The sequence below is a fragment of the Muntiacus reevesi genome, chromosome 1, assembly GCF_963930625.1.
Source record: "Muntiacus reevesi chromosome 1, mMunRee1.1, whole genome shotgun sequence".
Lineage (NCBI taxonomy): Eukaryota > Metazoa > Chordata > Mammalia > Artiodactyla > Cervidae > Muntiacus > Muntiacus reevesi.
Genome location: NC_089249.1, coordinates 48003279 through 48028366, shown reverse-complemented (window position 1 = coordinate 48028366; position 25088 = coordinate 48003279). Strand labels below are relative to the sequence as shown.

At 52.5% G+C, this 25088-nt stretch overlaps 1 protein-coding gene across 1 annotated transcript in view; it reads right to left on the bottom strand.

Moving 5' to 3' along the window:
• Positions 1–25088, bottom strand: part of VWF (von Willebrand factor) — a 122470-nt gene that overhangs the window by 38827 nt on the left and 58555 nt on the right. The window contains exons 19-34 of the mRNA XM_065942479.1: positions 22803–22906; positions 21607–21745; positions 18235–18369; positions 16744–16890; positions 13369–13509; positions 13122–13235; positions 11331–11487; positions 10401–10559; positions 9607–9742; positions 6247–7631; positions 4585–4701; positions 4362–4502; positions 3938–4081; positions 2879–3043; positions 1299–1342; positions 486–663 (exon numbers count right to left, since the gene is read on the bottom strand). Of these exons, the coding sequence (XP_065798551.1) occupies positions 486–663; positions 1299–1342; positions 2879–3043; positions 3938–4081; positions 4362–4502; positions 4585–4701; positions 6247–7631; positions 9607–9742; positions 10401–10559; positions 11331–11487; positions 13122–13235; positions 13369–13509; positions 16744–16890; positions 18235–18369; positions 21607–21745; positions 22803–22906 (3406 nt within the window). The remainder of the gene's footprint in view (positions 1–485; positions 664–1298; positions 1343–2878; positions 3044–3937; positions 4082–4361; positions 4503–4584; positions 4702–6246; positions 7632–9606; positions 9743–10400; positions 10560–11330; positions 11488–13121; positions 13236–13368; positions 13510–16743; positions 16891–18234; positions 18370–21606; positions 21746–22802; positions 22907–25088) is intronic.

The window sequence follows — 25088 nt, the reverse complement described above, 5'->3', positions numbered from 1 at the left end:
TCCCCAGGCTCAAAACTGGAGGGAGGCTGCCCACACCCCCTCCCAGAGGCAGGCGGTCCATGCTGGGATCAGGGAGGCTTTTCAGCTCTAACTCAAGTTCAAAGTCTTATTTATTACCCAGGAGCAGGCATCTAACCAGTATTCTTGCCTGGAGAATCCCATGGACAGAGGAGCCTGGAAGGCCATGGTGCATGAGATTGCAAAGAGTCAGACACAACTGAGCGACTGAGCAAGAGGCTGAGTACTGACCTCAGAAAATCAATTCTTCCCTCTGGTTATGCATTACCTGGGGCTGTGTCCTCCAAAAGGCACAGGAAGGAGATAGGAAGCCCTGGACTGGAATGGAAACATGTCCCAGAGACAGGAAAGTGAGGGAACATGTGTGGTAGGGACAGGAGATGGCCTTCTGGTCTACCTCTTGGCACAGACAAGCAAAAGGCACCACCCCCTGAACACTGCCCAGGCTGAGGAAGCGAAGGACTCACAGGGACAGGCCCAGCGGCAGCCACAGGCTTCCTTCATCCTGATCGGGGTCTGGCCCTCGGGGCATGATGGCTGCGGCCCCTGATCACAGTTGACCCGGTGACTCTTCAGCAAGGTCTGGCCATCTGGCAGGCAAGTTACCGTGTGGCACGGATCCAGCAAGGTCCAGACATCCCCAGGCTGCAGAGAAAGAACCAAGTTCGGGCAGGGACTGGAGTGAGGCACTTCAACATCCACTAGGCAACTAACCCTCCCACACTCAGGAGACACAGAAACTACAGCTTGGGCCTGAATGGCAAGGAGACAGGATACAGAACATAAGAATTACAGGTGGATCCACTCCCATCCCCAACCAGAATTTTTTATTTATTTACTTAGGCTTTTATTATTATTTATTTCACCCCAGGTCTGTGCTGCTGCGTGGGCTTTCTCTAGTTGTGGTGAGTGGGGGACAGTCTAGTTGTGGTACATGGGTTTCTCATTGCAGTGACTTCTCCTGTTGTGGAGCACAGGCTCTAGGGTGTGCAGGCTTCAGTGGTTGCAGCTCCTGGGCTCTAGAGCACAGGCTCAATAGTTGTGGCCCATGGGCATGGTTGCTCCGCAGCATACGGGATCTGCCCGGACCAGGGATCGAACCTGTGTCTCCTGCCTTGGCAGGCAAATTCTTTACCACTGAGCCATAGGGGAAGCCTCCAATTAAAAAAAAAAAAAAAACTATTGGACCCAGACCAAAGGAGGAAAAGTTAACCAGGGGGTCGAGGACCCCAAATATACATTCCTGATCTTTCCTTCAAAGCCAACAGAAAGGAACTTACCCTCCTCTCATTCCCGTCCTCATCCACGCAAACACTGACGAACCCTGAAACAGACACAAGTCAGACCTCTGTCCCCACCCACCACCCAGAAATTCTGAGCCATTCGCTCAGCTACCTGGCTAGTCCTTGAAGCTGGATTAACTCTGAAAACAACGTGAGTGAAATGAGCAGTGAGGATTCAGGTACGGGAGATTAGAAGGCAGTCATCTTGTGGTTCTTCAGGCAAATGTTGTGGGATGCTTTTTTTTTTTTTTTTTGACTTTGCCTTATGGCTTGCACGATCTTAGTTCCCTGATCAGGGAGCGAGTTCATGCTCCCAGCAGTGGGAGCGTACGGTCCTAACCACTGGATCATCAGAGAATTCCATAAGCTCTGTGGTTGTTAGTAATTAAAGTGATACAACAGTAATAACATGGCAACAACTACAATCAATATCTTCTTGTCCTCTTTTCTATGTATTGATATTAATAGATCAGTGCCTAGTAAGAAGAGGGAAATGAGACAAGATCCTGAAACCGTAAAAGAAATTATCAAAATTCCTACTAATTCCTTCCTTGCTATCATTTAGCAAGACAGGGCAATAACTCCTAGTAGGTTTGGACTCACACCTAATTATATTAAAAAAAAACAAGAAAAATATCATGTATGGGGGAAAAAAGGAGATCAAACCAGTCAATCCTAAAGGAAATCAACCTGAATACTCATTGGAAGGACTGATGTTGAAGCTGAAGCTCCAAAACTTTGACCACCTGATGCAAAGAGCTGACTCATTGGAAAAGACCTTGATGCTGGGAAAGATTGAGGGCAGGAGGAAAAGGAGACAACGGAGGACGAGACGATTGGATGGCATCACGATTCAATGGACATGAACTTGAGCAAACTCCGGGAGATAGTGAAGGACAGGGAAACCTGACATGCTGCAGTCCATGGGGTCGCAGAGAGTCAGACACAACTTGGCGACTGAACAGCAATGGTAAAAACAAAAAGCTTCTAACCCTAAATCAACTTAAACTATGGTACTTTGATGTTAGATTCTATGTTACTGTATTTCTTTTTTTAATCTTTTCATTTTCTTTTTTATTGGAGAATAGTTGATTGACAATACTGTGTCAGTTTCAGGTATACCACAAAGGTATTATTATATTTTTTTAGATTATATTTCGTTATAGATTATTACAAGATCTTGATTGTAAATCTCCATGCTATACAGTAAATCTGTGTTGCTTTTCTAAAGCCTTTTACACCCTTGCTGAGGATGAGTGCAGGGCCTGGAGAAGAGGTCCATGACCTGTGGATATTGGGGTTCCCTGCCTCTGCCTTCCATTTCTTTGTCCAGAAGCCCCATCCATAGTGAGCAAGGACAGTAAGGAGGGAAGGAAGTAGATAGATAGAGAACTTTCTGGCAGCCCCTTGGAGGTTTGTCTTACAATCTCCCACAAGCAGAAATTTATAAATCATGGCCTACAAAGCAGTCTTAATTCAAGGCCAAATCTCTCGTATGGGAACCTTCTAGTGTCTAGATGGATTTCATTGCTTTTGCTTCTATTTTGAGGGGATAAGAGAGACATCACAAGACTCACCAGAGCATAGCTTCTGGAAGAAGGAGTTGCCAAGCGCAACCATGCTGGGGAGGTCTTCGATCCGCTGGAGCTCTGCCACATTGGAGCTGGCCCCCGGGCCTGCCAAGACCCTCAGCTGGGCTGCATCATACTGGTCCCCAATCCCGATGGGGAATACGGCCACTCCTGGGGTTGCAGAGGAACGAGAAAGGGTCTGTGCCTACCTTTGGTCAGGTGGGTTCAGAGTGGTCTGGCCTGAAGCTTCACCCAGGCACTTGCAGAGCCTCCATACTTTAAAGCAATTATCTTCCAATTAAAAATAAATTTTTAAAAAAACTGAAAAAAAAAGATGAGCTGTTCTCTAGGGAGCATAAGGAGATGCTACATCATTCCACTCATCCAGCAGTCCACGCCTCCTCCCCCGGGGCAACACTACCTGCCCCGACTCACAGTATGAGCTCTCACAAGACGTGCAGCCTGGGCATGCCTGCAGCCTTTGCCTTCCTAAAGCAGCACCCTTGGTCTCCCATCCATCCAGCATCCCCAGGCCCCTAGGCTGGTACCAGACAGGGGCCACAAATACAGGAAGATCCCTGATGGTTCTCTAGGCCCCAACACGAATCACTCAAGCCTCAGACACATGGGAGTGGAGAGAGGCCAGTGAGGCCATAGTTGCGGGGGTACGACCCGGCCCTGGACACAGAGGGCAAGTCAGGAGAAACTGAAGGTTACGGTCAAAGGAATGCAAAAGAAGGGTGCGTGCATGAATGCTAAGTCTCTCGGTTGTGTCCAACTCTTTGCGACGCTATGGACTGTAGCCTGCCAGGCTCCTCTGTCCACGGGTTTCTCCAGGCAAGAAAACTGGAGTGGGTTGCCAGGAACACGCATTTATCACCGCTTCACTTCCAAATAACACAGGGATTGGGCAATTTCCCACTGTTTGAAACCAGGCCACACGTGGGCATTAAGCATTCGAAATCAGTCAGGACATCGGAAAGTAACCACCACCCATTCTGTGCCCTTGAGCAGGTTGGGGGGTGGGGACAGGGGTGGTCTCAGGACTGAACCCTGGACACTCACGGTTGGATCTGGCAGCAGCGGCAGCCACCTCCACTGAGTCCATGGAGGAGCCTGTGACCAGGATCACCACCACCTTGGAGGCCCCGGGCCTGGCACCGTGGACTTGGGACATGATGTAGCGCACCGCGAAGGACAACGCCTCCCCTGGGAACAGACAGGGGCCCGCACAATCAGTCCTGACTCAGAGATGGTCCTGAGGCCAGCTGAGCACCCCGTCTCCTGATGGAGGCTCAGATCACGAGACGGAGTGACTCGGAGAGGCTCACACATGGGTGAGATGGGGAAGAGTGTCTTGGCCCTTGGTTTACAGGAAGGAAAACTAAGGCTAAGGAGCGAGGCGGCCAGCCGGGGTCACTCGGTCACTTGTGCCAGGAGTGGGGACTGCACATAGCATCCCCCGCCCCCAAGCCCGCACCCACATTACCGACTTGGCTGGGGCCTCCCTCGCGCTGCATGGGGTCCACAAGCCTCAGCAGGTGGTCTTTGTCCATGTGCACGTTCCAGGACACGTCGATGTTGGTGATGCTTCCGTACTGCAGGACTGACACCTGGGTGAGCTGAGGGCCTGGCAGGAGATGGGGCGCAGGAGTCACACTCTGGATCAGTGGGAAGCCCCCGTAACACCCCGCTTAGGGCGCCTCACTCACCTAGGTTGGCTTTTGAGATGAAAGCCTTGGCGAAACTCTTCATTTCATCAAAGTAAGAGGCTGGAGGGGTGGAGGAGCCGTCCAAGAGGAGGACTACATCCAGGGGCTGGCTGCAGTCTGCGGAGAGACAGGAGGGAGGAGCCAAGGGCAGCGGGGGACAGGGCTCAGGCTCCTGCGGCAGACATGCAGTGGAGGGTGTGTGCAGGGCGCTGGACCGGGAGGCGCCACATCAGGGAGGCGTGTCGCCCAGTCCTGCATGGGTGCGGCAGCTGGTGCCAGGTGGCAGGCAAGGGGGCTGCAAGACCCTGGGTGTGGAGACGTTGGGGGGATGCCAACACCACTCAAAGGCAGTTTAAACACCACAGGCAGCAGCAAGCGGCAGAGACACCCTGTCTCTCCATTTCGGGGGCTCTTCTGGAATCGAATGATAGACTGGAGCAGAAAACAGGTAGATGGCAAGGGAAACAGAGCAGCCCATCCCTGGAAGGTGGACTTGTGTGTCCGCGGGTCTCAGGCGGCACATAAGGAGCTAGAAGGTGATTCTATTACAAAGGCCTAAAGCTCATGTTGATGGTTGGGACCAGGGTTATGATCACCGTGAGGAAACAAACTCTGCCCCAAATGCCATTCTGAGATCGGATGAAGCTATTACGGAGAGATCACAAGAGTTTAGATAAACCGGTGGCCCAAATAAAAACCAAGAAACGAAGGCATAAACAACAAGCGGGAGGATCAAGAGATAATGAAAGAAGGCTAGTGATTCTGGAATGGTTCCAAACACTCCAAATAAAGATACTCTAGAACTAGGGATTGGGCTTCCCCGGGGACTCTGTGGTAAAGAGTCCGTCTGCCAGTGCAGGAGACACGGGTTTGCTCTCTCATCCGGGAAGATCCCACATGCTGTGGAGCAACTAAGCCCGTGCATTGCAACTGTTCAGCCTGCACTCTAGAGCTGGGGAACCACAACTACTGAAGCCCAAGTGCCCTAGAGCCCGTGTTCCACAACAAGAGAAACCACCACAGTGAGAAACCCTTGCACTACAACACAGAGTAGCCCCCGCTCACTACAACTAGAGAAAAGCCTGAGCGCAGCAACAAAGACCCAGCACAGCCAGAAATGAGTAAGTAAACAAATAAGGAAGAACTAGAAGCTGATTAGTCATTAGTATCAGCTAAGAAGGTAGTAATAACAGCAGGGGAGATAAACCATTTTTGAGTGCTTGCTATGTCCTAGGTACCGTTCTAAGCATTTACAAGTAAGCACAATTATTATCCACATCTTACAGATTCATGCATGCGGGGTCACTCAGCTGTGTCTGACTCCTTGCAACCCTATGGACTGTAGCCTGCCAGGCATCTCTGCTCAAGGGATTCTCCAGGCAAGAATACTGGAGTGGGTGTCCATGCTCCTCCTCTAGGGAATCTCCCCAACCCAGTGATCGAACCTGGGTCTGCAGAATCTTTACCATTTGAGCCACTGGGGAAGCCCATAAGAAAAGATCTTTCCCCCTCAAAAGACCACAGATGCCTCTCCCTGAAGGCAGGATGTGACAGAAAACAGAGCAGAGAAGCCAGACTGGAGTCTGAGAATGGCATCTCCACCAAGGCAGCCCCCAGCGCCACCCCCCCAAGTCCTCGCTCCCACACCAAGCGCCCACATACCTGGGTCAGGGATGAGGGTGGGGAGGTGAGGGCCGTCTTCAGAGCAGCACCGCTGCAGCACCAGATCCGGAGCTTCTCGGGGGAGCCTCTCGAAGTCCTGGATGAAGATGGGGGTCTGGGGCCAGCTGACCCTCTCCAGCTCCTGCACATCCACGCGGGGGCCCACGCCGATGGGCACCAGCTGGATGTCTCCGGGCATCCGCCGGATCTTGTCCGAGGCCGGGCTGCCCGTCACCATGTAGACCAGGTTGGGCGCCTGCTCCCGGTCCCCCTGGCTGGCAGAGAAGCTGTGCTCTGACAGGTACTGCAGGGCCAGCCCCGTGTTCGTCTGGTTGCCACCCCGGTAGCGGACTTCACGGAGCCTCTGCAGGACCAGCTCCTTGGACTGCGGCTCCCTGAAGGAGTGCTCCACGGTCACCACGTACGAATACTGCAGCACTGTGACATGGATGCCGTCCCGGCCCACGTCCATGCGCCGGATCACCTCCTTCACGAACTCCGCGCTCCTGTTGAAGTTGGCCTCGCCCACCTCGTCGGAGCCTTCCAGGAGGAATGCCACATCCAGGACCACGGAGCTCCTCTTGGGTCCCGACGGCGAAGGACCCAGGAACTGAGGCGCCACAGTGACCTGTGCGGCTAGGGGACGTCGCGTCGGGGTCGGGGCAGGCACCTCAGGGGCGAGGTCGCAGAGGTAGCCCACGATCTCGTCCATCCGCTGCTCCAGCTCGTGCACACCGCTTAGCACAAAGGCTTTGTTCTCGGACGCCTGCTTCTCGATGAGGCGGATCTGCTTGAGGCTGGCGTGGGGCCCGATGCCCACCGGGACCACAGAAACCTTCTTCTTCTTCAGGCCCTGGAGGTAGCGGACCAAGTTCCGGGCCAGCCTGGGGGGCTCCTGGCTGGCCATAAGTAGCAGGGCCACGCGAGAGGCCTCGGGTCGGTCAATCCTGCCGAAGATCTGGAAGAGCGTGTACTTCAAGACCTCACTGGTGGAAGCCACCTCGCTACCCGCGTACTTCACCTGCCCGGCGATGCGCCGCAGCTCGGACGGCCGTTTCCGGTCCTGCAGCGCGAGGTAGGCGTGGGAGCCGTCGTGGTACTCCACCACGGCCACGCGGATGCGTTTCTGGGAAATGTGCAGACGCTCCATCATGCCCACCACGAACGCCTTCAGCGTCTCGAAGTCGGCCTCGGACAGCTTGGAGGAGCCGTCCAGCAGGAAGACCAGGTCCAGGAGTTTGCTGCAGAAGAAGTCGTGCAGGGGCGGCTCCGGGGTGTCCTCCACGTATGGGGTTGTGGGGCTGACCGGGCCTTCGGTGGGGGGCATGGGCAGGCCTCCTGGCTCCCTGCAGGCTTCACAAGTGAGGCTGACACCATCACAGTGACTGCAGGAGGGGAGAGAAAATGGTTCAGGAAGAAGCTCTGGGCACTTCCCAGCCCACTGGACCTGAGCCCCCAAGGACTACTGCCCACTGGAAAGAGACACCATGCTTAACGTATGTCCCCAAGCAGCCCCCTACACACACACATGCACATACACACATGCACACACACATATATACACACATGTACGCATATACATGCATAAATATACACATATATACATACACATATGCACACACATATACACATACACACTTCCCTTGAGTTGTGATTCCTCTGAAAACCAAAGCTTCTACCCAACCTAGGACCAAAAAATGAATTTTCCTTCTTTCTCGGCAGTCCACACAGCCATTCAAAGTTGATTGATTTTCAACCTATGCCTCTAGCAACATAAATATTTAATTGTAATCCAAGCCTTCTCCCAAATATCTCCAAAGACAAACACTGCTCTGTAATGTTGACGCTAACCAGGACTTGTAAATGCTCTACTGAAGATATATGTTTTTCAGTATTTATTAAACAGAGTCTAAGCTGCGTAATTCCGTAGCATGTTTAACATGTTGGGCTTTAGAAAGAGAGGAAAACTGAAGTAAAATCATTTTGGAGAGATGAATAAAGATCTGAAATCCCAGTTTTATCTGGCAGAACAAAGTACTGGGAGTGGTATTCTCGGGTCTCCAAGATGCTAGATGGGGAACAACAGTAACTCATTCATTCTTTCCTGCAATGGACAGGTGGTTTACGCCCATCATGTGCCAGGATCTGGCTGTGCCCCATGCCCAGCCCCAAGCCCCCACACAACTTCTCACCCCACCATGCCAAGTTTCCGGTCCCCTGGTCACTTCTCTCCCTTTCACCAGGATTCTGGAAAGTGGCAGGGTCTGCCAGACCGTAGGAGAAGCTGCCTGCGGTGGAGACCCATTCAGGCTAGAACCTTGTCCTGCAGGCACTCTCAGCCGTTGTGGCCACTTGCTCTCAGCATCGCAGTAGGGTGAGGGGACAGCAGAACCCTGAGCCCCAGAGTAACCCTATGGAGTGCCTCCCAGCGGTGTCCCCAGCCTGCTCCAGGACCGCTCTCCACATAGGTTTGCAACCGCAGCGTGTACCCAGGTGACTGCCCTCCCCGTGTGCCTGCAGCTCAGAACCCCTACACCTCGGCACAGCCAGCAGGCAGGCAGGGTCTTAAAGGAAAGTCGATTCCTACTTCCTCATACTCCACGTGATTTAGGCCTCCATCCTTGGTTAATGGAGCGTGAGTGACGTACTCTCGAGTTTTCCTGTGTTTGCCAGAAAATTCACCCAGGATGAGCGCACTCGGAGTCTGACCCTGGCAGCTGTAGCCACGGCCCCTTTCTTCCTCAGCGAGTTTAAGTTCTCGAGTTTAGAATCCCATAAGGATTGGTGCTGAGCATATCAGCATTGGAACAGATATTCTCAACTTAGGAGCAGGGCTTCAGGGAGCTCAGAGCTCATCCCCCAACTCCTCCTCACCTCCCCAGAGTCAGCTGCCAGAAGCAATCGGGTAATGGGACAGTAGGGGGCCCCTACAATCGGTAGGGGGCAGGGACCCATGTCTACCTCCAGTTATGACAGCCTCATCCTGGAACCTTGGCGGTGGCCCGAGGTGTCTGAGCTCTGCTGCAGGGTCAGAGGCTCCACCTCACTTTTCCCCCACCTGCACCCCTACCTCCAGGAAACAAGAAATCTGCTTTCCATAGATGCCTGTCCCCAGACTAGATGCCACCTCCAGGGACAAGAAGAGGCCAGGCCCTTCCTTCAGCAGCAGGGATAAAAACCTAAATCTCCTGAGAGGTGTTTCCTGGGGAAGAAATCTAGTCTGTCTTCAAAGACAGAGAGGCAAACTGAACAAGAACAAGACGTCCTTCCCCAAACAGACACTTCCGAGCAGGCCCCCAGGTTTGACAGTAAGACTGACCATTCAGATAACTCGGGGAGGGGTGAGGGGTGCCGTGTTACCAGATCTGGCAATGCTCAGGGTCCCCAGGGTTCAGGGTCACTTTTTTCCCGGAGGCTAAGCGCCGGCCCTCCACCTGGCACACAGGGCAGTCCTCGGGGTTGACACAGGTCTGCAAAAGCTCGTCCAGGATTTTCCCTGCATGACAAGCCTCATGTTAGGAGCCAAAGTTCCACCCTGCCTGCAAGGAAGAGTCTCCTGGCACCAAAGGGCCTGTCCCAGCTCTGCCTGCCTCCCCCAAGGGTCACCACATCACTTAGGGAGCATCCTTTCACCTACAAAATTAGGAGAGGGGGTTCCTTCTCCCACCTCGCCTCCTCCAAATTCCAGGACAAAGCAGGTCTTATCACCAGGGGTCTTTTTGTTCCTCCACCAAAGAAAATATCTGATAACTCTCAACCTGTGCTACCCACCACTGTAGCCACTAACCACCAGTGGCTGGTTACATCTGAATGTAAATTAAGTAACATCAATAAAACTGAACATTCAATTCCTTAGACATAACGAGCCCACATCTGAGTTGAACTCTCCTGGCATTGCAGAAAGTTCTATCAGAAAGTGCTGCTCCAGATGATAAACCCATCAATGGACCCCCAGAAGCATCACACGGGAGCTCAGTTTGGCAAAAATCCCAGCTGGCCTGGCTTTGGTGGAAGGACACGGAAACAGGACCTAGGGTGATGGGGCTGGGGAGAAAGGCCCTTGGGCGAGGCTGAGATGAAGCAGGACGGGGCGGCACTTTCCTGAGGACTAGCCCCACCCTCCACGCCATCCCCACTGGGGGCCAGGGCCTCACCGGGTGGGCAGTGTGCATGGCAGCCCTCCACGCACTGCACGGGGCAGGCCAGGGGCTCCGGGTGCTGGCACGTGACCGGACAGGCGGGAGCACAGCTGTTGTAGCGCCACTCACATTGGTACCCGCTCTCCTTCAGATTCCGCTCCTCACAGTTCTGGGCTGTGCAGACCCCCAAACAGACAGGATGGTTATTAAGGCCCTGGGCAACCCCATGCAGCCCCGGACAGATAGCGGGAGACCCATGGGGGTGACGGCCCCGGGGAGGAGACGATGGTGCTGGGGAAATACACAGTCACCCACATCAGATCATCTGGGCTTTGAGAGCCCCCCAACCAGGAACCCAGTGGTTCTGAATCTGTTTTCCTTTTAAAAATGTTCAGTCGCTCAACACGGGAAGGAAGACGTAACATAAGTATCGAGCTGCTCGATCACGATGGTGTGAAATGTGCTTAGTGGGTCAGTCGAGTCCGACTCTTGCGACCCCATGGACCATAGCCCACCAGGCTTCTTTGTCCATGGGATTCTCCAGGCAAGAAGACTGGAGTGGGTTGTCATTCCCTTCTCCAGTGGAGCATCCCGACCTAGGGATTAAATCTAGGTATCCTGCACTGCAGGAGGATTCTTTACCATCAGAGCCACCTGGGAAGTGCTTACGATGGTAAATATGATCAAGTCTAATTACAGACATACTGACCTCTTTCTTCTCTTCCTCACTGCTCCCTCTTCTCCTTCTCCCAGAATTTGCTCTCCCTGTTGCTCTATTCAATCCTGACCCTCCTCATGCACACCTGTGTCCTGACCCCTCCACCTTGGCCGTCACCCTCACATGGGTCTTTCTCCCCCACCGAGGTGTCCACCCCCAGGGTCTCAAGGTCTAGATGTGTGAGGGGAGGGGGCGCGGCCAGGATCGTGAGGGACCCCAGGACTCACGGCAGAGCGTGGCTGTCCTCCAGGCCACCACCTCGCCGTGCTGGGCACACACGTGGGCGTAGGCAGCGATGGTGTCGCAGAAGCAGGCGCAGTCCCCGATGGACTCGCAGGAGCAGGTGTCGTAGATGCAAACATCCAGGTACGGCTCGGGGTTCACCTGCAAGGGAGGCGCGGGGGGCCGTGACCCGGGGCTGCACCTGGGGACGCTGGCCCTTGGCCAGGCAGGAACGTGCCATTGATCAGAGTAGGGACAGAGGCTCCAGGGCAGAAGGAGAGATGTGAGGCCACAGTGCCCAGGAGGGGGTGGGTAAAAAGGCAGAAATCCTATGTCCTCACTTGGATTCCAGAAAAGGTGGGGAAAGACAGGCTTGCCAGCCTCTCATAGATGAGATGTGCCTGAGAATTTTTCAGAAGAACATTCCTTTCAATCCGTCTGTTCCAGGCACCTGCTGAACCACCATCCATCCCCATAACCCACTCCCACCCTCACGGGAGTCTGGGTGCTTTACATAAACAAAACACACACACACACACACACACACACACACACACACACACACACACACACTCTTTCCTGGCCTTCACTCAGCAGAGAGACCAAAAAAACCGAAAACCCATCAGAACCATCCATACTGCCCCGCAAAGATGCTATAGGCTGACATGCTGGACCTCGGCTGGCCCAGTGCTCCTGGACTCTGACCCCAAACCTACCCAAGGGAAAGTCTACCTGCTGTCCACATTCAAGCTCAGTAACCACCTCCCGCCTTCATCTGCCCCACACCTGACCCCCACACACCAGCCTTGTTTGGGGGAGTAGTGGTTGGAATGAATCCAGACATTAAACAGGTCACTGGGCCCAACAGCCTTGGTTTCTTTGACCCTCTCACTGTTTCCCCACTTCCTGCTCAGGTGCCCGGGGTCTTCACCAAACCAGGGGGTCCTACGTATCCTTCCAGGTCCTGCAGGACTAAAAATCACTGGTTGGACAGGAAGAGGTGAAACACAGGTGCTAGCCACTCCCACGAGGGAGAAGCCGTGGAGCAACAGGCCTGTGCACCTGGCTGTGACTGCCCGTACACGTGTCCCTACATACACAGATACACACGTGCCCACAGATACACACGTGCGCATATATACATTCAGAGAGAGACAGAGAGAAAACTGCGCTGAGAGAAAATTTCTCCTTGTTTGGAGAAATTCTTCATCACCACGTGAGATAAAGACATCAAAAGAAGCCATAAAATGCGGGCTCAAAATCTGGCTTTAAGGGGACTTCCTGGTGATCCCTGGTGATCCCCGGATCCCCTGGTAGTTGGGATTCTGCACTCCCAATGCAGGGGGCACAGGTTCGATCCCTGGTCGGGGAACTAAGATCCCACATGCCACGCAGAGCAGCCAAAAAAATTTTTTTAAATCTGACTTTAAGACCAGAAGAGTTTCTATGAGGCAAGACCTGGGAGCCCAGGGCAGGGGTGGAACGCCTGGGGCCAGAGACATGGCAGGGGCAGGAGAAGGGAACCCCCCATTCTGAAGTTAGAGATAAGGTAACCTATGGGGGACAAACCCCAAGACAGAGGCCAGAAGAGCAGCTCTGGCAGGATGCACAGAGAGCCAAGCATTGCACAGAAGAAAAAGGTTTTGCCAAGCATTGCTTTCCTGTAAGCCATGGATTATTCTTTCTGTTTCTCAGACTGAAGCCATGAGAGGTGAGCAGCTACAGATCATTTCTAAAGCTCCTGGAAGCATCCACGGTTGGAAGTGCCTGCCCCCCGGCTCCCCCGCCACCCTCACCAGCCTGTTGCACTCCCGGAAAACATCACTGGTGAGGACCCTGCAGGAGGAATCCACCATGGTCTGCTTCATGACGTTGTCGTGGCAGGTGGCAGGGGCCGAGTCCAGCGGCACCTGGGGAGCCAAGAGGGAGAACGCAGGTGGGCCCAGAACAGTCCACCCGGAAGCACCTATGAGGCCCTCTCCCCGAGCCCGCCCCCTGCAGGCCACACCACCCACTTCACAAGCAGGGGGGACCCCGACCTACTTTCTGGGTGTCAGCGCACCGCGGGCTCACTTTCCAGGAATTCCCAAAGTCCACGGGGTCTTCCTCCACTTGGAGGCTGCTGCTGGTGAGGTCGTTGTTCTGGACGCCGTCAAAATTCCCACACAGGCCGCACACCCGCTCCTGGGGGACAAGTGGGGGGAGCATGAGCTTTGCAAACCTCGGAGCAACCTGGCTGAGTCAGGAGGAGGAGGGTTCCGGGCAGCAGGGGAGGCAGACTCGCCTGAGGATAAGGAGGAGGGAAGGGGATGGGAGGGCGGCCCAGAGGGAGACCAGGGTGGTCAGCAAAGCCTCGACCCTGCCAAGGCCTTTGGCCTGCTTCTGCACTGACCCCCATGCTGTGACTGTTCAGTCACTCAGTCATGTCCGACTCTGCAAACCCATGGATTGCAGCACAACCATCCTTCACCATCTCCCTGCATTTGCTCAAACTCATGTCCATTGAGTCAGTGATGCCATCCAACCATCTCATCCTCTGTCTCCCCCTTCTCAGTATGAATATAAATGACCCCATGTTAAGGTTAAGGAAACCAAGATTATTCACAGAGAGAAGTAGCCCATCCAGGTCCCTTGGAGGGCCAGTTAAGCAGCCTGCATCCTGATCCCTGCAGTATAAAGCATCAGCCGCCCCAGTAAGGGTCTGAGCAGAAGAGAAGCTGGTTTAATATTACATCAGTGAAAGTGTGAGAGGTCTGAGGAAGAAGCCCTCTAGTCCCGCTTGACTGTGGACAGGTTCTTGCCTTCCCTGGACAACTGCAGCCTGTTCAGAGCAGGCTGGCCAGGATTCTGTGTGTGTTAGTCACTCGGTCATGTCCGACTCTTTGTGACCCCATGGGCTATAGCCCACCAGGTTCCTCTGTCCATGGAATTCTCCAGGCAAGAATACTGGAGTGGGTTGCCATTTCCATCTCCAGGGGATCTTCCCGACCCAGGGATCTAACCCACGTCTCCTGCATTACAGGCAGATTCTTCACCATCTGAGCCACCAGGGAAGGCCAGGATTCTGCTGTATACTAAATGCTACCAGGGCTGACATAATATCTTACTTGTCTCCATGTTCACCTATCAGGGGGTGCAGTATACAACAAATCCTGACCAACTAATGAGTGAATAGATGGAAACCATCACGTCAGAACGACTGGACAAGGACTTCTCCGGAGGTCCAGTGGTTAAGACTCTGCCTTCCAATGAAGGGGGTGCAGGTTCGATTCCTGGTCAGGGAACTAAGGTGTCATAAGCCGTGAAGTGTGGCCAATTTTTTTTTTAATGGACAAAATCAGCCTGGAAAAGAAAAGGTGATGCTTTTAGAACCTTTCTGAAGTCCTGCCTTGAGACAAATAGAGGTGACTTATTCTGTTTTGCTAGGAAATATATAAGAAAAATGTTCTCACAGGTGGACAAAAGGACAAAGATATTTACGTGGCCTAACAGCCCCTGTTTATGGCCCCTGCCTGGTCCCTGTCCTTACTGACCACCAATTACCCCAAGCCCCTCCTCTCTAGCCACCCTGGTCTGCTTGTTCAAAACAAACACCGTCTACCTCAGGGCCTTGGCACCTGCTGTGCCATCTGCCTAAACTCTCAAGTCAGGATACTTACGTGACTCCCTTCCCTCTTCCCCAAAGACTCTACTCACGCCTTCTGAGACAAGTCTCATCAGACCAACCAATCTAAAATACCTAGGGGCCCAGTGGTTTAGAATCAGTCTTGCAACGCAAAAGGATGTGGGTTCAATCCCTGGTTAGGGAGCTAACATCCCACATACCACGGAGTAACTGAACCCAAACACCACTAGAGAGTCCCTGCTCTGCAATGGAAGATATCACATAATATGACTAAGATCCAACACAGTCAAATAAATAAATAATTTTTTTAAAGACATATAATAGGGACTTCCCTGGTGGTCCAGTGGCTAAGACTCCATGCTCCCAATGCAGGGGGCCTGGGTTTGATCCTTGGCCAGGGAACTAGATCCCACACGCTGCAACTAAGAGTTTACATGTGCAACTAAAGAGCCTGCACGCTGCAACTAAGACTCGGAGCAGCCAAAAAAATAAATAAAATATATTTTTAAAAATATAATCTTTAAAAAATGAAACACATAATATCCCCACTAGAATATGACCTCCATCAGGCTTCCCCGATGGCTCAGAGAGTAAGGAATCTGCCTGCAGTGCAGGAGATGCCGGTTCGATCCCTGGGTCAGGAAGATCCCCTGGAGGAGGGCATGGCAACCCACTCCAATATTCTTGCCTGGAGAATCCCATGGACAGAGGAGCCTGGTAGGCTACAGTCCATGAGGTCACAGAGTCAGACACAACTGAGCGATTAAGCAAGCAGGCAGGGTTGTGGTAGGCAAAACGATACCCGGCCCCAAAGATGTCCACGTCCTAATCCCCAGAACCAGGAATATGTCACCATACACGGCTAAGGGAACTTTGCAGGTGTGTAAGGTCAAAGATCTTGAGACAGGAAGATTGCCCTGGGTCATCTGGGTGAGCTCAGGGTAATCACTGGGTCCCATACAGCATGCAGGAGAAGTCAGAATGAGAAAGGCGATGTGACAGAGGGAAACAGAAAGCAGACGATGCTATGCTGCTGGCTTTGAAGATGGAGGATTGGACCACAGCCAAGGGATGCAGGCAGTCTCCTGAAGCTAGAAAAGTCAAGGACAGATTCTCCCCTCACTGTATCAATAGTTAGTTATTTCCCCACCCCCCCGTACCCAGAGTGCCTAGAACAGTGCTTGACACATAACAGGAGTTTAGTAAGCATCTGTTGAATAATGGAATGAGTGCATTGCTGATGCTCTCCAGAAATGTCCCAAGGAGCAGCTTCACTTGGGTACGAGCTGAGAATGAGCCATCAGAATGCTGGGAAAGTGGGTCCTGCCACCAGGGCAGACAGAGCACTCATCACATACATGCCTGTTAGAGGAGATGAAGTCCCAGCAAACCGTCAAGACCTGGACAGACACCACGAGCTTTCCCCCAAGCAGGTGATGAGCCGTCTCAACACAGCCCCTGGCAGGTGCTGGCCTGGGCTCCATGGGAGGCACACCCAGAATGTTCTGGGGTGTTATAGTCACATGGTGTGTGATGGGATTTGCTCCTTAGGTTAGGAAACCTTCAGAATACCTACTGCCAGTCAAGGGACTGTTTGCAGGGTCCAGGACCCTCATCCTGCCACGGGCAACTGTCTCGGGAAACAGCCGAGGCGAACTCTAATCCCTGAGTCTTATTTGTGTCGGGAGGAGGCTGAGTCCCCCTGAGACTGTGGGTGAGGATCCCAGACGCTGCTCAGGGAGCTGAAGATGCAAGCAGACAGAAGAGGGAGGAAGTGGAGAAAGGCCACCCACCTGGTACGTCCGCTTCAGGAACACAGAGACGGCCAGGTGCCCGTCCCAGACCACAGAGAGGGACGTGCCCAGGAGCACAGTGATGTACCGGCCGGACTCCACCACCTCGAAGTGCGTCTCATCCTTCATGGGCTTCTTCACGTTCACCTGAGCAAGACACCAGGACAGTAAGGGACAGTATACATGTGTATATATGTAATGTACGCTTGTATATGTGTATGCTGCTGCTGCTAAGTCGCTTCAGTCGTGTCCGACTCTGTGCGACCCCATAGACAGCAGCCCACCAGGCTCCTCTGTCCCTGGGATTCTCCAGGCAAGAATGCTGGAGTGGGTTGATATTTCCTTCTCCAATATATGTGTATATACCTGTACATATATGTGTATTATATATAATGTATGCTTGCATATGTGTGTATATATATTTGTGTGAATAATGAATGTATATATGTGTGTATTCATTTGTATATATAATACATATAAATGTGGGACTTAATATATATGTGTGTATAACACAATTACATGTATAACGTATGTGTATATACATGTGCAGATCTTTGTATATATTATATATAAATGTGGGTATATATGTATACGTGTGTGTATGTGTGTATACATTTGTACACATTATATACATGTGTGGGATACGATATGTGTACATATGTATATATGCGTATACATTTGTATGTATATCTGTATATACGTGTATATACATTATGTATACATTTGTATATATAATATATATGCACATGTGTGTATAATACATTTGTGTATATACTTATATGTGTTGCATACATTTGCATGTATAATACATATAACTGTGGGTATACAATATATGTATACATGTGTGTAAACGTGTGTATACATTTGTATATATAATACATACAGCTATGTATGTATATGTGTATACATGTGCATGTAATGTATATTTATATAATACATATGTGTACATGTGCGTATATAAAATACATATAGCTATGGGTACATAATACATATGCATATGTATGTGTGTATAGAATATATGTGTGTAATATATGTGTGTACATGTGTGTGTATATATATAATTCATATAACTGTGGTACATAATATATATGTATATGTGTGTACACTAGTGTGTGTGCTTGCATGTGTATAATGCATGTTTATACATACACGTGTCTACATGTGTATTGTAATAACAAGACTGTGGGCATATGACACAGGTGTGTGTGTGCATGTATTCCCATACGAAAGTCCTCCCGCCCTCCACTCCGCCCAGAGTCAGCCTGGCTCTTTCTACACTGGTGCAGATACAGTTACACACCCTCCTCCACACGTGCCCGCACCTTCTTTTACTAAAATCCATCACCATCTGCACCTGCCCCCTCGCAGGACGTGGTGAGGTCTCTCCACCAGCAGCATCGTGCTCCACCGCATGTGTCCTGAACGAACGCTGGGCACTGCTCCCCATCAGCTGACGGGGGGACTGAGGGTGGGGGACCTGCCCACACTCACCGCCCCATCAAACAGCTCGATCTCTCCTCCTTCCACCAGGATGGTGATGCGCTTCCTGCACTTCAGGGAGGGGACGCTGCACCCCTCATTCCCCACCAGGACCCGGAAGGTCCCAGGGTTACTACCGCAGTGGTCCTGGGGAAAGGAGTGGGTGTCAGGAGAGAAACACGATCCTTCCACCCCTCCCCAGACCGGCAGACCAGTGGCCGGTTCTGCCAGGCCTTTGGAGGAGTGTTACAAGAGGCTGCCATGACCACATGCATGTGTGTGTGCGCTTGTGTGTTCATGGCCAGACGACACTCACAGGTGTGCCATCCTCAGCCATCACCCACGAGCCAAGTGCCTACAGTCAGGCAGGGAGAAGGGCTGAGGGGCAGGAGGGAGGAAGAAGGGAGGCAGAGCGGGAGCGTGGACACATCAGCCTGCTGCTCCCCCGCACCCCCGGAGCCTGCTGGGCCAGCCTCAGCCAGGGACCTGTGCTATCAGGCCTGTGACACTTGGTAGATCCAAGCTCCGGTGGAGTCCCCTGGGTGGCTGGCCAGGACTGTAACCAAAGACCGCCAGACCCAGCAACACCAGCTGAGCTGCCACCTCTAGAAGGGAACAGAGGCTGAGTGGCGCTGGTCCTCGCTGGGCTCTCCACAGAAAAGAAGCAGAAAGGGACACGCTTCTGGGAAACACCTCCCATCGTGGCTGTCACTGCGGTGTGATGGGGAAAACCACTCAACTTAGAAAAGCTAGGTGCGGGCTTGCTTCTGCCATGTCTGGGATAACGTTGAGTAGGTCACTTACCTCTCTGAACCCCCCCACACACACACATATGAGCACACACACATACATGCACACGCAGCACACACATACAATACACACTTGCACACAGACATGCACATATACATAAACAGACACACATTCATAAACACACAAAGACACACATAACATACATACAATACACACTTTCGCACATTCACACGTGCATATATATACACATGCACACATACACATACACACATATAGGCATACATTCATATACACACAAATACACATATATGCACATATATAACACACAAAGTACACGTTCATACACAGCCGCACACATGCATATACACACAAGTGCGCACATATGCATACAAACACATATACAGACGCATGCATATACACACATACACCCACATGCACGTACATAGATGACACATGCAATACACGCTCTGCACATACATAGACACATACACTGACACACACACATACATACATACCACACACAGGACGTGCCCCTCTGTAAGATGGAACTAGCCAACCTAATGGGACTCGGGTTAAACGGGTTTGTCTCAGGCTAATGGGGTTGTCAGGTTAATGCGTTTGCGTTGGGTTCGTGGGATTGCCGGGTTAAACGGGTTAGTGCTGGGTTAACGGGATTGTGAAAGTTCTAAGAGGGGGCAGAGGAAGAAGCGCTGCGTCACCAGCGGAGATTGTTCTGAAGCAGAGCTTAGTCCTGAGAACACCTCCCAGAGGAGGAAGGGGGGCAGGGAGGAGGCCCAGGAAGAGCATCGAGGGGCCATCAGCACTGGCTGTGGGGCGGGACGAGTGGCCCCCCGAGGGGCACAGCCCCCTGGGGGCACGACCGCCCACCTGGGCAGCTTCACTGGGCAGGCAGAGCCAGGGCAGGGGGTCTGACCGGCTCCTCTCACTGCACTGAACTGTCGTGCTTTCTGGGTGCCCAGATCTGAACCTGACTGAGGGTGGAGCTCCAGAGCTGGGGTCACCCCTTCTTTTGCTACCGAGGCTGGAAGGCAACAGGTGACAAAGATGGGCTTCCACATACGACCTGTGGGGAAGCCCCAGAGGGCACCTGGGTGTGGGTAAAACCATTTCATGGGGTGCATGCCCGTGTGCCAGCATTGCCACCCGCCTCTCTGGGGCCAATCTGGGGCGGAGGACAGAGGCAGGGGGCTCATTCTCCCCACGCCGGGCAGGTATCATCCTCTGTCTCCCTCAGTGCCCAACTCCCTGCAGTTGTCTTTGGGGCTGAGGCTCCTGTGGGTCTGTGGTCCTCCCTCCAGACCACACCAAGCCCCTCCTCCCACTCGGGAGAGTGGAGATAAACAGACTTCAACTTGTTTAAGCTGCAGAATCCAGCCTCCTCGTTGTCATGAATAAAGAGCCCAGCCCTCCTTGCTCACCCACGTTGGTGTCAACCAGCAAGAGAAACGCCCAGGAGTCCACCCGGCGGGAGAGGGGGCCGAGCGGCCCTCAGTCCACAGCTAGGATCCCCGGGGCTGCTTCCCACCCTGCGGCCAGTAGGACCTGCTCTATCCCGCACCCCCTCCCCACTCTGAGCTGCACTAGGTTGGAAATGACAGTGGTGACTAGGATAGAACAGGATACGACAGGATAGAATACAATAGAAAAGAAGAGGAGCCCCCTACGTATGAACCTTCAAGTTTCGAACTTTCAAAGATGCAAACGTGCAACTTGTGTTCTAGCAAGGAACCGTCAACATCAGGCGTGAGTGAACGGGCAGCTTGCCCTCCGTCCCCCATTGCTGATGATCCTTCAGCTCCCCATCTGCCCCTCCTCTCCCACCTCCAGTCAATAACTCTTTTGCCTGGTCACTCGATGCCAGCCCCTGTGTGCCAGCTATTGTGCTGTTACATATACTTTTGTACTATTGTATTTTTGTAAAGTACTATTATACTTTTCGAGGTACTGCAGTGTCAGATTAAAAATATTTTCTTTACTTTCGTATTTGTTTTTTCATGTAGTATTTGTATAAAAAGTATTATAAACCTGTTACAGTACAGTACAAAATACAGACAACTGTGCTAGTTGGGTACCAAGGCTAACGTAGGTGGGTTTGTGAACAAACTGGACTTACGAACGTGCTCTCAGAATAGAACTCATTCGTATGTAGGAGACACGTTGCAGAAAAGAACAGAACAGAATAGATATGATGCAACAGAATCACAGGAAGGGAAGGAAACTCCAGGGGTCATTTCCACCATCCCCAGCGGGCTGTCCACCATACAAGGATGCTGGCAGAGAGGGTGCCGGGGCCAAAATCCAGCCCCAACTCCACTCGCCACGGTTGGTTCCCTGACCAAGCTGTGTCTGCCAGGGGGAAAGAACCCCTTCTCTCATTCCCTTGTGCTGGAATTGGGGTGATGGGAGTCTGCTCCACACCAAGGCCAGTTGACCAATGAGTTTCTGTCCATCCCTGGAGGCGTCCAGGTAGTTGGGGCAAGTCAGCAGTCACCAGGGTCTCGAGGTCCCGCCTCTCCAGGGACTGGGAAATCACTCCCTTAGAAACCAGGCCCCAGAACTGTTTCCACTAGCAGCTCTAGCCTGGGGCCCTCCTCCCCACTCCCCAGCTCTCACCTGCACCAGGACGTACTGGCACTCCCCCGGGAACAGGTACTTGAGCCCATCAAAGGTGAAGTAGTGAGCCAGGCCCAGGGCGGAGCACCTAGCGTCACACACGTGGTCCGTACAGTTCCACTTCCGGTCTTGACAGACACTGGGGACAGAAGACGGTGAGTGAGGTTGAGGCCCTTGGATATGGGGGCAGGTCCAGCATCAGGGCAGCCAGGACAGTCCACTGACCCCCAGGAGGCCTCGGGAAGTGGTGGGGGGCTTTGTGGCTTGAGGCTCGGACCTCACGGGGCTCTGCAGTCATGAACCCACATGTTTTTAGAGCACCAGGCCCAGGAGGACAGGGAAGCCACGCTACCCTCTCATCACAAGGGGGAAACAGGCAAAGTAGAGCCCCAGTTGTCCGAGGTGACCCAGGGACACTGTCACCACCTGCTCCGAACGTGCTGAAGCCCAGTCTCCCAGGACATTACCTGGAAAGGGCCACTGGGTCTCTACAGAACAGACCCCGAGGCCAAAAGGCCCTCTGAGGCTAAGGGAACACACAGGACAGAAGAGCAGGCAAGTTCTAAGTCAGAGAAGTGGTGACCAGCCGTGAACTTCTGGGTCTGACTCGCAGCAGTGTGTATAAACCCACAGGGACTTGCCCGCTGCCCACACCCCCGACTTCCCAGTTGGTACCAGAACCAACATCAGGAAGCCTGCTCTGGGGGTCAGCGGTGGGGCGCTCAGACCTCCAGCCCCAGACAGTGAGCCCCTCCCCGACTGGCCCCTTGGCCCGTCCCTAAAGCTCTGCACGGCCCCAAAGAAAGGTGGGGTGATGAGCAGTCAGGGGCTGGGTGAAGGACGGGCCCTTTCCAGGCAGACACCCTTGAAATATGCCTGGGGGAGGGGGACCAGGGTAAGGCCACAGAAGGACGCCAACCTGGTCCCCTGGGGCGGTTTGGTCACACGTGCAGTGATGAATACGGCCCTTATCTTTCCCAGGCCCCACTCCCTGCAGGGAAACACTGCTTTCCAGAGAGCATCCATCCAGGGTTGAGCCCAGGGGATGAAAAAGATTCTCCCATTTGACAGATGGAGAAACAGAAGCAAAGGGAAAAGGATAGGTGCAGCCACGTTCCCACGGGCAGGGAGCGGGCGAGTAACCAAACCCCTCCCCCGCCTGCCCCCAACGCCCCCGGAATCTCTCCCAGCCTCACCAGCTATTGCAGTCGACCATCACCCTGTCTCCGGGGGCATACTCTCTGCCCTGGTGGAAGCAGGGGCACCTTTCCAGGGCCACACACCTGTTCTCATGCCGGACCTGAGGGAAAGAGAATGGAAAGTCTTGGGGCTGCAGTGAGTGAACAGCCTCGGTTAGAGGCAAGCCGGGGAGCCCAGGCCCAGATCGGGGCTGGAGACCCAGCTCTCATCCACACTGGTCCTCCTGGCTCAGCTGGCGACACTCCAACCCCTCTGCCCTCACACACTGCTGTGGGCAGGAGCCCTGGGACCCAGTGGAGACTCCAGTAACACATGTCAAAAGCCCCTGACACATGCATCTCCTTAGACCCAGTAATTCTTCCAGGGGATTTCTCCAAAGGTAACAGAGTTATGGGCAAAGATTAATGTGCATTTATTTATCACTCCAAAGAAAGTGGGAGCAATTAAGTGTTCAACAATGAAAAAATGATTAAGCCCATTAAGGAATCTCCAGGTGATGTTGTCCAATGAAAATATTAAAATCTTAAAAGTTTTTAGAACTACTTATTCTGTTAATTTTTAAAACAAGAGATAAAAAACTGTATATACATATAGTCTCAATTATGAAAAAAATATACACATACACTTCAAAAACTGTCTGGAAGGGAATTTAGAAGTTGCCTCTGAGAGGCTGGGATAAGGGAGTTTAATTTTCTTTTTGTGGTTTTAAAATTTGTTTCTGATTGTCCTTCATTGAGCATTTATTATGTTCTATAATTGGAGAAACTGGACAATCGATTTATTGAAATGAAGTAATTAGTTAACAATGTACATAATGTCCTGGAGGTGAGAGCGAAATACTGGCCCCCGGCAGGGATGGACCAGCAGAGGCTGGGGGTTGTCAAGTCCCACGAGTCCCCTCCTGAGGGTCTGACACTGCCCTCCTCCCCGCTCCCACCAGCTGAGGAGTTACCATGAGACAAGTTAGACTCCTCAAGGATGCCGCCGAGGGGGCGGGGGAGAACTGAGAAGAGCCACTGGCCCCGGTGGGCTCAGGGAGAGCTGGCCGAGCCCCTCTGACCCCACACGGGGATCTGCTTCCATCCCGGCCCAGGAGGCCGCCCTGGACGCCCGCTCTGCATGACCCTGGGAGAAGGACCCACAGCACTCTGGTTCCAAAGCCACCCAAGGGTGAGAAGCTTCTGGTCTGGAGGTCCCAGCATCCACATGACCCCACTGCTCCACAGACAAGCCTGGGACCCCTGGGCTTGGAGCCCTGGGACAGGGCGGTCTTGGGCTGAGCATAGGGCTTTCACGTCAGGGATCAGAGACTGAAATCAGGTGTGTGAATATGTACATATGTGCATGCATGTGTGTGTATTTGTATGCACATGCTTGTGTATATGCATGCGTGTGTGTGTGCCTTGTGTATGCACGTGTGTATTTGTGTGTGTGAGTGCCTGTGTGTATGTGTGGGCACATGTGTGTGTGTGGGTGTGTGCCTGTGTGTATGTGGGTGTATGTGTGTGTTGATACATGTGAGTGCCCATGTGTCTATATTTGTGTGTGCCTGTGTGTATATGTGTGTGCCTATGTGTTTGTGTGGGTAGGCATATGTGTGTGTATGGCTGTGTGCCTGTGTGTGCCTATACCTGTGTATGCCTGTGTGTCTCTGTGTGTGCATGCATGTGTGTGTGTGGGTGCATGTGTGTACGTGCATGAGTGCATGCATGTGTGTTGATATACATGGGTGTACATATGTGTCTGTGTGTGTGTGCCTGTGTGTGTCTATATTTATATGTGCCTGTGTGTGTATGTGTGTGTATATGTGTGCCAACCTATGTGTCTGTGTGGGTAGGTGCATGTGTGTGTATGGGTGTGTGCCTGTATATATGTGTGTGCTTGTGTGTGTGTGCATATGTGTATATGTGTGTGCATATGTGGGTAGGTGCACGTGTGTGTATGGGTGTGTGCCTGTATATATGTGTGTGCCTGTGGGTATGTGTATATGTGTACTTGCCTCTGTGTGTATGTGTGTGTGTCTTGTGTATATGTGGGTGCCTGTGTGTGTTTACACATGTGAGTGTGTCTATATGCAAGTGTACCTCTGTGTGTATGTGTGTATATGTATGTGTGTGCCTATGTATATGTGAGGTACCGTTTCCCATCAGGAGGCTCTCAACTTTAACGCCACCAGACCAGCTGAATCACCCAGAGTCCTAAAGCATTAAAAAAAATCCACAGAGATAGAAAGATAAAGACACAGTGCAGGATGGGCGGGATGTAGACACGACGCGTGGGCC